At 33.7% G+C, this 16,971-nt stretch overlaps 1 protein-coding gene across 1 annotated transcript; it reads right to left on the bottom strand.

Moving 5' to 3' along the window:
* Positions 1–3,172: 3,172 nt before the first annotated feature.
* LOC21400959 (ATPase 10, plasma membrane-type) lies at positions 3,173–9,320 on the bottom strand. The gene is given in 22 exon segments (XM_024165733.1): positions 3,173–3,269; positions 3,570–3,742; positions 3,847–4,029; positions 4,144–4,317; positions 4,430–4,590; positions 4,764–4,845; positions 4,959–4,991; positions 5,164–5,402; positions 5,521–5,682; positions 5,783–5,927; positions 6,103–6,207; positions 6,309–6,431; positions 6,529–6,648; positions 6,855–6,974; positions 7,231–7,437; positions 7,532–7,711; positions 8,018–8,071; positions 8,073–8,162; positions 8,243–8,380; positions 8,512–8,610; positions 9,046–9,165; positions 9,255–9,320. Coding segments are annotated over 22 exon segments (2,871 nt in total).
* Between the last annotated feature and the right edge of the window lie 7,651 nt (positions 9,321–16,971).

Here is a 16,971-nt window from a genome sequence, read left to right as displayed (position 1 = left end):
GTCCTTCCTCACTAGATCCAAAAAGTTCTTGTTCAGTGAATGGTAGAAATTTAGAAAGGGCATTCTTAACCAGCTGATAGAGTCTTCCAGGTTCTCAGGGCTCTTCGTAGATGACGCATGTGAAAAAGAATAAGCCACCTTTGGCTCATCAGGCTTATCTGCTTGTTCTGAGTTTAATTTGTCTATAACACCAAAGTAGGCAGAAGAAGCAGAAGAATATGCGAGAAACAAACTAACTGTGGAATGTTTTAAAAGTGAGTGACCAAAGTGAGTTAAAGATTAACCTCAGGACCATTTATGATATTAACAAAAAAAAAAAATTTAACCTGTACTTTTTTATAGAAAGACTCTTTTACGTTGAAATTTATCCCTATTTTTTTTGAAAGAGTAGGGCACCATAATTTTCTGAAGGTAATAGTTTTTTTTAATTGTAGGGTGTATAATGAGTTTTATTTTTATTTTTATTTTTAATATTGTTGTCTTTAAAAGTAATTTCACTTAAACATTTTTATTAAACCTTTATTAATAAGTAACTCTATGAAAGGAAATATACAAATAATGTTTGTATACGCTTTATTTCAATCTGATATTTTGTGTAGCATTGAGCTGTTTTCTTTTGTGATGTATGCTTATTTGCAGAAAGTAAAGGAGGAACCAAACAAGAACTTTTTTGGATTGACATCTGCTGCAGCTGTGCATCTGAATGCCATCTGGGAGTTGATTAGAAGTTTTATCATTGGCTATGTGTATGGGCCAGAATATGAATGTTATAACCCTTAGGTAGAATTCATCCCCAAAAGTTAGTTTGTAGAGAGAGGGTGTCCAAGTGGTTATAAACTTACATGCTAAGTTCATACTTTAGCAATGTGGGACTCAACTAGGATCCTAACATACCACTACGCTTGCGACACCGACGTCCACGACGGCCCACTCTGGATGGCCCACTCTGGCCTTTCTAGGTCGCCCCTTCCACAACGTGGACCTGAGGAGGAGCATGCTCTGATACCAATTGTTATAACCCTTTGGTAGAACTCATCTCTAAAAGCTAGCTTGTAGGAAGAGGGTGCCCAAGTGGTTATAAACCCACATGCTAAGCCCATATTTTAATAATATGAGACTCAACTAGGATCCTAACAATGAAGAAGGGTAGTTTTCCACCGTGGCAAGGCTGATGGGGCTCATACTTCCTGGTGCCTCTGCGCATTGCCCCACAGGTTATGTAAACTCCGCAAGGCTTGGGCGGGAACGCGGCGTTCAGATGTCCTCTTTCTGAGCTTTTTATCTCTATCAAATAATTCAGGTCATAGTTGTGAACTTAGTACGATGTGGTTTGCAGTTTGCAATCATCAAGTCTTCCTTGTATAAATTTATTTGTTTATGTTCTTCGGTTTGGTTTGTCTGTGTTGCTTTATTGGTTTTGTTGGTGAAAAGCATTGTAAATTGTTGATTTGTTGTTATCGATTACGTGTGTTATTACTTTTTAGCATAATGTCACGGCCCAGTCTTTTCACAACGCGATGGTTCGGCACTTAGCACTTCCTCGATACTAAATCAGCCTTACTAACCCCAAAAACTTGAGCAAATGGCTAGGAAAATGGCAAGAGAACAAAGATAGAAGCTTTAATGAAGGAAAGTTTACTAACTCAAGAAATGAGTACAAAGTGTGGTAGCTCTCTTGGTTGGTCCCAAATGAGGACCTTTCATCCTATTTATAGGCCAGAGGCCTTCTAATGGACATTTCAGAACTTTGTGGAACGATGTCAAGCCTAGAACATTCTAGAATACTTTTTTTTTTTTTGTACAAGTGTAGGAGATTCTACTTATATCTAGAAACTTCTACAATCCACTAGTACATTACATGTATCTTAAAGCTTCTAGAATGTTTTAGAGTACTCTCGAAACTTCTAGAGACTTCCGATGGCTTCTGAGTTCTTCCAAAGAGTTATAGATCTTTCTAGGGTCATTCCAGACTATTGTGGAACCTTTTAAAACATTGTAAAACATTCTAAAAAGTTCACTCTTCTTTTAAAATGTCTTAATTTATTTAAGATGCTCCATAATATTCTGCTTGATTCTAACATTTAAAGAATACACGAGAGAATTTAGAGCCTTTAAATGAGTCACTTACATGACAACGAGAAAAAAATGTGCAGTTCGTGACAATAAGATGGTAAAAGTACATGTTTCCCTATTGGCATGTATGGTAAGAATCAATGAACACGGAGTAAAAGAATATCTTTTCCTATTTATTGTCAACATAATATTAAAATTTATATACAAAGTTGCTATTCTAATTCCTACATCAAACTGTGACTTTTTTTAAGCCACTTATAATAAACACAACATCAATTAAATACAAAATAAAAAATGAAAACAAAGACACAAAATACAAAAATAATTGGGGAGTTAGATGTTGCAATTAAAAGTAGACACGATGAGGCATTCATGTGTCTATCTGTGTGACGTATTAGATTAGGAAGTTATTTTCTAATATATTTTATCCTTTTAAATCTTTAACTTGTTGATTGAAACATTTATATAGTTTTAAAGATCCGACGATAGACTATTTGCTTTTCCTACCCCACTCAATTAAAAAAATTACTAATTTTGGACAACTTAAAAAATGACAAAAGCTTGCTTGTATATGATGGGTGGGGTGTTTTATAAAGAGTTAAAATCCAAACTCTGAGTTTCTAGAAAACATGTGGGACTTGCTAAATAGTTACAGAAAACAAATATTTTAACGAGTTAATTGGTTACGAGTTACAGCCAGTGGGTGGCCAAATATATACTTTCCCTAACATCCCTTATAATTGCCGCGGATTTCTAAGTAAAAAGCGTATATTGGTATCCTTTAAGCGATTTTTTTTTTTGCATGGCCTTATTTGGGAGTTGCTTGACAAAAATTTGCTACAACTAGAAAGCCCATTTTGAAAAGCTTATGATCGACCGTACAGGTTTGCATGAAAAATTTGAAAATACGAGCTAAGAATTGGGATGAATAAAAATTACATTGCTATCTTCCGAGCCCGAAAATCAAGGAAGCGCGTAGATCCTCATTGTCATCTCTGGTAACTCTCCAGAAGCATTTCCGTTTGCAGATATGCACAGCATCAGTCATGTTCTACTCAGCAATGCTGCTATGTTCGTCCTTAGTTCACAAGACATTTTTTTAGACTGTATGAGCTGATTGGATCACATTCAAATCCAAATTTTTAAGCCTTACTACCGACTCTAGATGTCCTCTTAGAGTGTGTAACTCCCCCAACCTGATAAATAATACAAAGTATAATTCAACAAATTATATACATCAATCTTATAATCACTAAACATTTAAACCCCATTAAGGGCCAGTTTGGCATGATTTCCTGCAATCTGGTTTGGAACTTTAGTAGAGTTTTAATAAGATTTTATGAACTTCATTTTAACATTTTCACAACGTTGTAATATTTAAAAATCTCTGGTTTTTCTTTTTCTTCATTAAGCTCTTTCAACGATATAGTTCTAAACACTAATTGAAAAGCTCTTAAAACACTTCCAAAATTGGAGAAATCTTTTTGTAGTTTTACCTGGCTATTTCAGCGCGGCGCATGGCTTGTTCAGCGATCAGAGAAGATCTACGGCTGCGCCTTCCATTGGCTTCCAAATCTACAGACATCAACCCTTGGAGACTTCTCTGAGAAAGTACCCACTTAGCTGCCCGATCTTCCTTTCCATAGTATTTCTTAGAAGTAAAAGCAGTCTTTTGAACACCCAAAAAAAAAAAAAAAAAATCAGAAGAGTCATCTTATTAAGAACCAAGATTTGCATGCAACAAAAGAAAAGTAGTAGTACTGATCAACTAACCTTTCTATCAAATAATAGATTCCAAGCTTCTCCACTCAATGCATAACGAACAGTGAACTTGATAATGTCAAGAGGTAAGTAGAATATCAGACTATATAACCATATAACTCCAGCCCAACGCCATCCAATGCCTCTAATATAAGCAAAGCTTATATGTGCATAGACAGCAACTGAGGTTGCCGCCTAAAAAAATGGTTACACAAAACGTTTGTCATTCTTCTTGGTTTTAATTATATCTCTTAAAAAAAAAAAAAACCAGAGTTTTATGCTTGAACAACTTCTGCTTCAACGGCTTACCAGTTGGGCAACCACAAATGCACACATCAAAAGAACTCCAGGCCTCTCTAGAAAAGACCAACTCTGACTACGCGTGACGAATATCAAAGCCTGGCTGATTATGCTAACTTGAAGATAAATGGCTGATGACACTTCCTCGGTATTCCCAGACAAGGATCTAACATGGAAGTGTGTCTAAAAGTGTAGGAAAAATGGTTTAAGTACTAAAGTAGGAATAGGATTTCCCATGACATGTTATGAAACAATGCAGAAAAAATGTGTTTATGGGGGTACTCTTGTGTTATACCTCAAAGAAATCGGTGTCAACTACGACCCAGTAAAATAACACAGTGACAAGAGCAAGATACGTGCCAATGACAATGCCGGTTGCAAATATCTCGTTGAGTTTCCAACTGTCAGGCCTTAGAGAAGGCTTTACCCGATCTTTGGAAATAGTCATGATGGTTCCTGTTCAGAAACATACATTTTTCTTCAGAACCACCAGAAACATGAAACACTTCGATCATTTTTATCCACTCTGTCAGAGGATTATGTAAAACTTTGTGGCTAAAGCATTTTCATTCAAACTTCATTATTTGAACAAAAAACGTGCAGAGAAGCATAATGGATTGAAACATTACCATCGTTTAGTATTGCTATTATGAGAACCATGAAAGGTGGGAAGTCATACTCCCAAATCAATGCAAGGAGCGCGAAGCCAAGCTGCAGCAAGATTGAGTGTAGATAACCATGTGACACTAACAGACAATCCTTAGTGCAAAATTCTATTAAAGTGAAACTAAAAATTTAAAAAGTTGAAATTAATTCAAACTTACCACAATCCTTATAGTTATGGAGACGGCATATATCTGCAAAATATGCAGGGTAATTAGTTTGTTACGGAAACAGTTCAAAAGCAATTATTTACAGCATTAAAATGAAAAAAAAAAAAAGACTTAAACACATGAGTAGCCAGGTTGTGCATATTGATTTTGATATTAGTGTCATTTAATCTGCAAAATGAAAAGATTGATCCTCAACCGTATAATTCTTCATTCTTTGGAATATGGCTCGGCTAGTTAAGACTGCACTGACAATCACGCTTAAGCCAGGCTCAGTCAAGACTATATCAGCAGCACTTCTTGCAGCATCTGTAGAATCAGCCACTGCTATTCCAATATCTGCTTTCTTCAAAGCCGGTGCATCATTTACACCATCTCCAGTCATCCCCACCACGTGTTTCTTCTCTTGTAAAATCTTCACAATTTCGTACTTATGTTCTGAATGTTTGTATAGAAAGGATCACATGGATTAGTAGATACCTTAACAAAGAATAGAAAACGTAAGTGAAATAACTTCCTTTTTTGTTTTCCTTGTTGAGAAGTCCTATGGGAGTACCGGGGAATACACCAGCAAAGCCGTCGGCCTTTTCAATGAGCTCATCCACTGGCAGAGCTTCATGTTCATCCTTCTCTCGACCAAGCAATGAAGACGATGGATACATGTTTGTCCCCATCCCAAGTCTTCTACCCGTCTCCTTTGCTATGGCCAATTGGTCACCTATATCAGCACAAGAATTAATGTATTAGTATTTTCTGTTGGGTTATTAGCACTGTTAGTCACTGAACTATGCACAAGGTGACGCTTGGTTCCTAATTACCGGTAATCATCTTAACACAGACGCCAAGGTTTAGAGCTCTACGGATGGTCTCAGCACTATCATGTCTTGGAGGATCAAACAAGGGCAACAGTCCACAAAACGTCCAAGGACCTCCAGGACCCTCCTTAGATTTTTCTAGAACTTCCTGAGAAGACTCAAATATAACTAAGAAAGTAAGAAAAATAAACAAGGGTAAACACATAAAGTTCCTCTAAGCTGTTAACTCAACAAGAGACTAAAGGCCTAACTGGTTTATTTATGACAAAAACCAGACCAGGATTAGAAATGCAGAGAAAGGTAAACCATAAATTTATACATACCTGATAAGCAACTCCAAGTGATCGCAAACCCCTTTCGGCGAATTTGTCTATGATGGCATGCACTCTTCCAGCAATCTCATTTTTCTCTTGGCATAAATTTAGGATCTGTTTTTCTCCAAAATGAATAGAACTTCAGATTCTTACACAAAATTCTGAAATATTTCAAAAGTGATAATTTGTGCCAAAAGTTGTAACCTTTTGGATACCTGTTCTGGAGCTCCTTTGCTGGCTCTGTGCCAATTACCATCAGGATCGATGTATGTAATTGCAGTACGCTTGTCAACTGGATTGAAGGGCAAAAAGTGCACTTCCGTGATATTTGCACGTGCCTAGCAAAATTATTATTTTTTTAAATGTCTTTTAGCTTGTGTCTAGAAAAGAACAAAACGGTAGTACTTGCGAAACTAACATGTTTTCTATGCCTACCTCCTTTGGATCGGCAAGCATGTTGATAACGGCTGCATCAATAGCGTCCTGGTTCTCCAGTCTTGATGCTCTAGCTGCAAGCAACACAATTGTGTCTTTGTCCATGTCTTTGTTAAAGACCTGCAAAATGCATCCATAAATATACTAATATTAGCCCTTTTTGGACAAATAAGGAAATAAAAGGACTAAAGTGATCCTTGCAGGATAACTTGGTCAGAAGTAAAACGCATTTTTTTATTTTTTTTTGCTGAATTCATCTTCGAATTGCAATGCTGAAGTTGAGATTTCTTTCTTTTACAGTCATGTAGTTGAGTTGTCGTCTGTACCTCAATAAGATTTTGGTCAACGGTGAGGCGGTTCAAAGTCAAAGTTCCAGTTTTATCGCTGCAAAGAATGTCCATGCCTGCCATTTCTTCAATTGCTGTCATCCTTTTTGTAATGGCACCCTTACAAAACAAATAAACTCCATTTTAAAAAAGTTGCTAAGTCTTACTCTGGATACTTTATTCTTCATGTGGACTTAGTTTATCAGGAAATACACAGGAGTTAAAGCTTATTTTAGCTAAACTAATCCAAGGAAGACAATCTAGGAAACCAAATGCATTGATTCCAGTTCGTAGCATTAATGTGAGTGATGCAACAAAATCTTTTGCTCATACCGTAAGAATCTAAAAAATGTGCTATGTCTGTAAAGCGATGAACCTGTTGAGAGAGTCGATGAGAACCGATAGCAAGTGTTACAGACAAAACTGTGGGCATGGCAATAGGTATTCCTCCAATTAGGAGAACAAGAAGATTGTTTATTCCGTCCCTGTAAGTTCGGTGCTGTATGGGAAACATCACAATGATTTCAATAATCATTCCCACAGCTATGGAACAAATGCAGAAATTCCCAATGGATGTAAGGACCTGCAGAAAAAAAAAAAGAGGTCACTATTGTTACTATTTGTGTTAGTGGGGTTATTTCTGTAGGTTCATGGGAAACGAAAATATTGAGAATGACCTGCTGAAAATGTCCTATAGCTTCAGTGGAGTCAACCAAGTGTGCAGCTTTTCCAAAGAAAGAGTGAACTCCAGTTGCTATAACCACAGCTTCAATCTCTCCATGCTTGCATGTTGAACCCGAAAAGACTTGATCACCTGTTCTCTTGGTGACTGGTAGAGATTCTCCAGTAAGAGCTGACTGTACAGGACAAGTTCTGGTACTTATCATCTGAAGTTCATCTAACCAATCAAGTAATAAAAAGATTGTGCATATCTATCATGTGTAGCTAAACATTTATTAATCGATAGTTCTTTCACTGTTTCTGAGAACTTGTCTGCATTGGCGGAGCCAAAATATTTTGTGAATGGGGGCACAATCAAAGAAAATAAGAGATAATTATTGAGCGGGGCCATAAATTGAATTTTGGTTATAACATGGGGGTGAAACTGAAGTTGTTAAAAATTTTAGGTGTAAAAGTTGAAATTTCACACGGCCACTGCTTGCCTGGTCGATTTTCAATGGATCCCCTTCGAGCAGGCGGGCATCAGCAGTTTTCAGCAGGAACGATATCCCCGAGCTTTATGCTAATAATATCTCCAGGTACTAAAACAGCTGCATCTTCCCCCTGCCACTGACCATCTCTGTGAACCTGTCTCAAGAAATGTGAATTGATCTGCATCTTTGTATCAATAATCTCCAAGATGAACGGTTGTGTTAAACAAGGCTTACCTTTGTCTTCAGAGCTAAGCGAGCCATAAGGGCTGCGGCAGCATTCCCAGCATTGTTTTCTTCAATAAAACTGATTGTGGAATTGATTATTAGCAAGCAAACAATCCCCGCAAAGTCTTGCCAATCTGGACCTTGTTCCTGAGATCTCATTTCATTATTAACAAGAGAAAAACTTTCATTTTGGAATAGACATGTTTAGAATTTCTTTTTGGTGGAGTATAATGTGATATCTGAAGTGAAAAGGGCTTGCAAGGAGTGAGTCTACTCACTCCACCATTAGCAAGGACAATTGCAATCACAGCTGCAGCTTCCATGACCCATGATAATGGATTCCACATAAAACCAAGAAATTTCAGAAATTTGTCCTCCTGCATTTAAATTTCACAGAGTTGGGAATTGCATCAATGGGTTATACTTTTCAGAATTTAAACAATTCTATTTTATCGATTTAGCAAAATCAAATTTGTTCGTAGCATTCCATTAATCCGAGCACTTTGGATTTCTGAAGCAAGATGATCTAATTAATATGGAACTCTTCAACTACAACTTTCCTCGTCATTTTCTTGATTGGGAACCAGTACTAAAAGTATAACATTGAGAAAAAAAAAATCTTATTCTTAATGATTAAATTGACAAACTCATCGTCCTTAACAGTTCCACTTAAAATTCTTGGCAAAAGCTTGGCACTTTCATCTTTTGAACGGTAATTATATCATTTTTTGTAGCCATATAATGATTTGGAATCAAGATGCCAGATTCTTTAAACAACAGCTTTCAAAGATGAATTGTAGTTTAGTACTTACTGGCTTCTCTTCAAGCTTATTGGGGCCAAAAATCATCAATCTTGCTTCAGCATCTTCGGATGAAAGTCCTTCCCTTGATGTTCTTAATTGTTCAAAAACTTCTTCCAAGGGCAACCGTTCCTATTGCATCATTATGCACAGAAATTGTTATGGGCCACAAAATTTGTCAAAAATTTTGTCATGGAAGTATCATAGTTGCAAAAACTGACCAAATCGATTCCTTCCCGATTGAAATTCTCGGGATCCAACAATGGCTTATCCAGATCCTCAGCCATGATTCAGTCTTCAAAACCTATACTTTGATCCAATAAAATATTTCTCATTAACATCAGGCAGATAGTTTGGGACTCAAATGCACCATTTGACACAATTATGTTTAGTGGTGGACTTGACCAAAAGTGCCTTAAGAAATTAACCAGATTCAATCCAAATACATAAGCAGTTACAAAAATTTTTTTTTTTTATAAAAAAAGTATCTTACTTACTTGTAATGCAAGTCTTTTGAGGTATGAAGGAGTACTCCAAGAATTGGAGAAGCAGAAGTGAGAGATCAGCCGCCTCTTTTCCTTCCTCCTCCGATGAAGGCGGTTCGGGTTTGGGATTCGTATTGCAAGGAAGGTGGGTGAAGAAGCGGGAAGTATAAAAAGAGAGTACATTGATATGAACATATATCTAAATGATCATTTGGTAGCTGACCGTTGGTTGGCACTTGTACTACTACGTACTAGTCTACTAGCTGAAGAGGCAGATAGTAATATCTTCCTCTTTGCAATCTTAGGGTCTGTTTAGTTTGCTGATTCGAGTTTTTAATTTGAGTTGAGATATGACTTTATGTGAGAGCTTTTTACTCTATCAAAAAAGTTATATGTGACTGTTTCTAAGAGCTTTTTACTGTAACAAAACTCGAATCGGCGAAATGAACGGGATCTTGTTATCTACATTTTGGTCGCGCCATTTTTCAACGGTTTCTTTTTCTTGACTGATCAATATTATTATTGTTAATTGTTATTTTTCGTTGTGTGTTGAGAGTTAAAAGAGACCTAGAGTTGAATGCCCGGTTGGCGTAACTATCTTTCAAAACTTCTGAACTTTTGCTTCTAACTAACCTAACGGTCAGTCCCTCCAAAAATTTTGAGAGAGAGAGAGAGAACAAAAAAAAAAACAAAGAAAAAAAAAAAGTTATCATCCAACCTAACATTAATCTACATAAAACAGTTATTGGAACATGGACACTCGACTGAAGGGGCAAGTCAATACGGCAGCGTTTTGAAAATCTGTGAGGGTCCCAGCTAGGAAGATTGACCCGGAAAAAAATCTAGAATTTAAAAATTTTTTTTTTAAAGGTTCTTGATCGAGTTTGGTGGGTTGATTTTACAAGTGAAAATAAAGAGAAAAAGCAGTTGGGTGTTCCTTCTACTTCAAGTGTCCCGATAACTAAAAAGGAATTGGACATTTGAATGTTAACAAGCTTATTGGACACTTTTTATAATTTGAGTTACAATTTTATTTAAATTTAAGTTTTTTGTTTATTTATAAAAATTGAATTTGAACTCGAGTTTAAAGCTAAGTTCGAGTTTAAATTTCCCTTTTAACTTGAGTTCATAAACTCGAACTCAAGTTAATGAACATTATTTTTTCTATTATTAAAAATGTCATAACTTTTTCGTTTTAATTATAATTGAGATAATTTTTTTTCTATGCATTCACAACAAAAATACGAATAGAACCCCACCCATATACCCTATTAAAATTTTTCATCACCATTGAATTTTTATTAAAATATTATCTAAATACAAATTTAAGTTTTGATTCACTTAAACACAAACTCAAATAGATTCTCAATTCAAATCATAACTCGGCCCCGTTCACTTCGTTGATTCGAGTTTAGAATTTGAGTTTTTCTACAGTAAAAAGCTCTCACAAATAATCACATCTAACTTTTTTCCTACAGTAAAAAGCTCTCATATAAAATCACATCTCAACTCGAATTCTAAACTCGAATTAGCGAAGTGAACGGAGCCATGTGCACATCTAAACACAAACTCAAGTTACAACTTCAACTCAAGTTATAACTCAAACTCAATTTAAGATCATCACTCAAATCACCATAACTCAAAAATACAAAAGAACAACCCCCAGTAACTTAAGTACATGTTGTGCTCTTTGAGGAGTACTTTTAAAAGCTAAAAATTTAAGGGGCTGTTCTTTTACCCTTTTTGAGTTAGGTGAATTGAGTGTAGATTTTGGGTTGAGTTTGAGTTATAACTTGAGTTGAAGTTGTAACTTGAGTTTGTGTCTAGTTGTGTACATTTGAGTTATGATTTGAGATAATAATCTTTTTGAGTTTGTGTTTGAGTGAGTCAAAACTTGAATTTGTATTTAGATAGTATTTTAATAAAAACACAATGTTGATGGAAATTTTTAATAGGGTATATGGGTGAAGTTTTATTCGTCTTTTCGTTGTCAACGCATAGAAAAAAAAATCATATCAATCAAAATTAAAACGAAAAAGTTATAGAATTTTTAAGAATAGAAAAAATATTGTTCATTAATTTGAGTTCGAGTTTCTGAACTCGAGTTGAAGGGGAAACTTGAACTCGAGTTTTAGTCTCAAACTCGAGTTTAAACTTAAAAGAACATGAACTTGAATAAAGTTATAACTCGAGTTGCTTTTTTTAAATTTTTAATTCAAAAAAGGGGTTGCCAAACAGGCCCTAAAATTTTTAACTTGTCAAGATTTATGTGAAAAATGGTTGAATTTTGTGTTTATAACTGTGAAAGTTACCTTTCAATTCAATAGAATAGGTTTATCGAACTTTTTTTATGAAGAAGGTTGTTACTAAATTTTCTGATAATCACTTGTAGGAGCTACAAAATCTATCTGAAAGGCATGTTAAACTAGGATAGATAGTTCAGGAAATTTTTTTATGAAATCAATACTGAAAATTACATTATATGCTTGATGTAGGAGTTCTACATAAAAATAGTCTTTTTTATATTATATTGCCGTTAGTTATAGCTTTCTAATTTAACTTAGTTTTGTTATTAGTTTGTCACTTTTTTAATTTGTATTTTTTTTTTTTTTTTTGTGAATGGATTATAAATAACCACTTAACTATGGTATTAGAGAGACTTGGATAATTGAAAATTAAATATTAGATTTGAGTTTTTTCTCCAATTGAAAAATTTTTGCCTTGTTAGATTTTTTTAAGTAGATAGAAATTATATGTTCCATCGTCCGAATTAGGTCGATAAAATTCCGTTATTATCTTTTCTACTGCATCAATGCCGTAGTAATTTTTACATTTTATGCTATCTATATAATTACTTAATAATTTATTATAACGGTTTTAATTTTTTTTTGTTTATAACATATTTCAATTTCTTTCGTTAATAATGTTTTTTTTTGGTCGTTGTATTTACTAATAAGACGATGCTCTGTATCTAACTCACCCAAGTTTCTAGAATCTTAATTTAAAATTAAAAAAAAATATATGAAACAAACATCCTATAAATAATTATATTAATAACAAAATATTTATTAAAAATAAAAAATAAAAATTAAGACGATTCTTCAAAATAATTTATATAATTTTCTCTAGCCACTGTACGAGTCTGTGAGCCCAGTATGGAAAAAGCACCTTGATTCTTGGACCCTCGACACTGCGTCAGAAAGTTGATCCATATTCCATTCTTTTCATGAATGGTTTGCTTTGCATCAACTTAAGAGACTTTTTCTATTTCATACCCGTATAGTTTACTTATTTAAGTTTTTAATTTGAGTTAAGATGTGACGTTATGTGAAAATTTTATTATTGTAATAAAAAAATTAAATATAATTATTTTTAAGAACTTTTTACTGTAATAAAATTTAAATTTTAAACTCGAATCGTCAAAATAAACGGGGCCTTAATTTATTTCTTTGAAAGGATATTCAGGGTTATTATTATTATTTTTTTTAAGGAGCCTATTTGGTCGGAGGATTCGTTCTCTGATTTGAATCATAGTTCATGATTCACTATAGTATTTTTTCTCATAAAAAATACATATAAATCAAAAATAATTTTAATCTCATAATTATAATTCATGAACCAAACGGGCTCCGGTTTGTTTGCTTCTTTCTTTATTTTTGTTAATCTAAAAGCTCTGACATTGAGGTTGCATGGACGGCTAAGTGAGATGAATACAGATTGCCAAAATAAGATACATTAAAGGTCTCATTTATTTTATCAATTCAAATTTTTAATTTTAATTTTATTACAGTTAAAAGTTCTAATAAATAATCACATTTAATTTTTTTTATTATAGTGAAATTTTTTTACATAAAATTACATCTTAATTTAAATTAAAAACTCGAATCCGAAGGATCAAAGATTCTAAGGTCCGTTCATTTCACCGATTTGAATTTAAAATTCAAGTTTTGCTACAGTAAAAAGCACTTAGAAACAGTTACATTTTTTGCTACAGTAAAAAACTCTCACATAAAATTACATCTCAACTTAAATTAAAAACTCAAATTAACAAACTAAACGGGCCTTAAAGTAACAACACTTATGTGCATTCCACTTTCCTTTGAGATAAATCATGTGGGTTCTGGTTCATGAGAAATGTCCGTTCACTTCGCCGATTTGAGTTTTTAATTCGAATTGAGATGTGATTTTATATGAGAGTTTTTTACTGTAGCAAAAAAGTTAAATGTGATTGTTTATGAGAGTTTTTTACTGTAGTAAAACTCGAATTTTAAACTTGAATCAGCGAAATGAACGGGATATAATTTAATTAAATGGATAATTATATACCTTTTCTTACTAGATAAAGTTACAGTCTACATGCAGAGAACCAGTAATGGAGCATTTATTAAATTCTACTAATTATCAACCAAGTTGAAAATCTAGCAACTAGTCAAGCTATTTGAAAGCGAGCTTTCTTTACTTCGAAAGGGGGGAAAAAAAACTAAAGAAATATAGAAAAGCCTGTATTCCAATGCATTACCAAATTAATTATCATGTCAAAGCCAAAAATTAGTATTTGGGTAAGAAGATTATTTTCCAATAAAATGCTATATTTGTATTTCCAATTTTAATTTAGTAGTAAGTATAGCGTATGCTAACCTTTAGAATTTGTTACTTATTAGTTGAAACGTTGACTTGAGCGTTTTGGGCAAAAGTTTAAGTGTTGAATTTTTCATTTAATAATTAAAACATTAATCTAATTGTGCACTAAACTTTGCGCCAAACTTCCATGCTCCAGCAAAAGGAGAGAAAAAAAAAAGGTGTACCAAATTATTTGGGAAGCCCAAGTAGAGGAATTAATTAGCTTAGGAAACAAGTTTTTAAATGTACAAGTCGTACAAGATTTTGCAAGCTGTAGATATGTACTAACTTGTACCATACTCTAGGATGTACATTGCATGAGGATGAGATGAACAATCCTAGAAAAAACCTAGTCACTTCACTAGAAGGCATGTTCCTTGAAGGAACAGACGTTTGGTTCATGAATTTAGAACTATGATTCAGAATCATTCTTAGTTTACGTGTGTGTTTTATGAGAGAAAATACTATAACGAGTCATGAATCATTATCTGAATCATGACACGGATCCTTGCTCCAAACGCATTTTTATAATTCCTCCATCTTTGTTGGAACTAGATAAATTTTTTTCATTGTCTCATCTCATTTTTATTCTGAATTATGATATTCAAAGATTCATTACTTACAATAAACTCTCACTAATTAGTCTTTGTCTCTATGTAATTTGCACGAGCATGTTATAAAATTTGGTGATAACATATTGAAAAGTTATCAACAGTTAGATATTCATCAATTACATGGATAGGATTACTTATTTATCTGTGAGTTTTGTAGTTTTGCAGTTCCATGTGTTTCTAAAAACAATATATTCATCCAATTTCATTTTATTTGCGCAACTTTTTATACTTAATAGGATGCTGATATAGTTGAATGTTTGCAAACGCTTAGTATCAATACAAACCTCCTACCTTTTGAGTAATACTCTTTAATTACTTTCTTTAATTTGTCCTCAGTACTAGCTTTGATTTTGTGAAATTATTGGTTGGTTAATCACACTTGGGATTTAAATTAATCATCCTGAAGATAAATCTAGTTTAACTATTCGACCAACCGACCATGAGATATGAAAACAAACCTATTAATTTGAATATGCACAACAAATACCGCAATTACTTGGTTCCACTATAAAAGTAATTCCAAGATCGACATAATCTATTTTGTCTTACGTGTTATCTCCTTATTAGGCCAAGCATCTAATCCTCCAAACTCCAAAGTTATCCACCTTAGTGAGAAAGAAAACAAACAAAAAACAAATAAGAAAATCAAATGAAATATAGGAGTTCTAGTTCCTTGATTGAAGCTGGAGTGTATAAACAATGAGGAAGAAGTATAAATATATGAATTTTTAGTTTTAAGTGTGATTATCGTTTATGTTTAGTTTGGTTCTTATTTTGTATTTATGTATTGGTTGAGCAACAACCGTATCTATGGAGATTGAGTTTTGTCTGCATTGACCAGCTAAGCCTAAAACCAAATATTTGTAAAGGAATATATAAGATTCTGATATCAAATCTGAGATAACCACAGGTAAAACTTAAAATTTTGCCACTCCAAATTATCTCAAGATATGTTTGGATTCGAAAGTTTTGGATGCTTTGAATGTGAAAGCCATCTTTGGCTTATAAATATTTGGGGATTCTCCACAATCTATATTATAGCATATCAGAAAAGATTTCATTTTTGTTTCAGTGAAAAATTGACCTTCTGCAATTGGTGGCTTGATCCCATTAAGAAGTTGTTTAACGGGACTAATCTTTTACTTGAAGCAAACTGTGGTTTAATTGATTATGTAATTTGTTTTTAAAGAAAACATGACATTGGATTAGGGGCTGTACTCTATCTGTCCTTACTCCCCGACAGACCATGGTTGTTAATTAATATATTTGAACCTTCTGCCCCAACAAATGAGATAAATTGTTAAGAATCAGGCGTCTTTATTCTTTATAACTCAGAGTAATAAAATAAAATAAAACCCGCATGAAATTTATTGTGATTCACTCTAAATATGAGAACTACGTCCATTTTAAACTGTCACACAGAATTTTACTGTAAATAAAGAAAAATTAAAAGAGAAATTGCACACCTCAAGCGTTTTTAGATTCGTTTGTTTTCACTAAAACACTTCAATTGAAAAAGACTAAAAACACTTTAATTAAAGATCGATTGTTTAAGCAGCTCTACACAGTCAACATCAATTGTTTAATTGAAGAGTGTTGCTTTATAGAGTGAAAACTTTTAATTACAAGGGGGTCATGATTCTCAGGACAATGTAAAAGAAAATCTCAATTATAGCTGGCTAATCTTATTAAACTAATGCAGGCATATTCTATAGTGATAAGGTTATATATAAAGAAGAGATGCAAATATTGACAGCACTTACTCTAGTGTAAACTGGATATGCAATTTTAAGATCATGTTACATGGAGATTTCCTCACTAACACAGTTGGCAGGCATTTTTTGCCTTCTTCATATCAATCAAAACAAACCAAACAAGAGGGCTAAGAAATATACATACAATATATATATATATATATATATGTATATTAATATAGCAGGATTATTTTAAGTGAGGAGTTTTCCATTGGGGTTTGTGTTGAGTCCTGATAGAATCCAACCAAACCAACGGTCCCCCTCAAAACTGAGGTCAGATTGCCGGGAGCCTGTTTCCCATAACTCAAATCCACTGCCTTGTCTTGATTAAGCAGCTCTCCTCTTTTCATGCACACCTTTGCCACTTTTCTAATCCATCTCTTCCAAACTAAAACTATATATATTAATACTTGAACTTTAGTTTAATTTAACTAATCTTGGTACAAGGATCAAAAACTAATTATA

Source organism: Morus notabilis, unplaced genomic scaffold (assembly GCF_000414095.1).
Source record: "Morus notabilis unplaced genomic scaffold, ASM41409v2 Scaffold1315, whole genome shotgun sequence".
NCBI classification, from domain to species: domain Eukaryota; kingdom Viridiplantae; phylum Streptophyta; class Magnoliopsida; order Rosales; family Moraceae; genus Morus; species Morus notabilis.
This window is presented reverse-complemented; position numbering and strand designations above follow the sequence as displayed.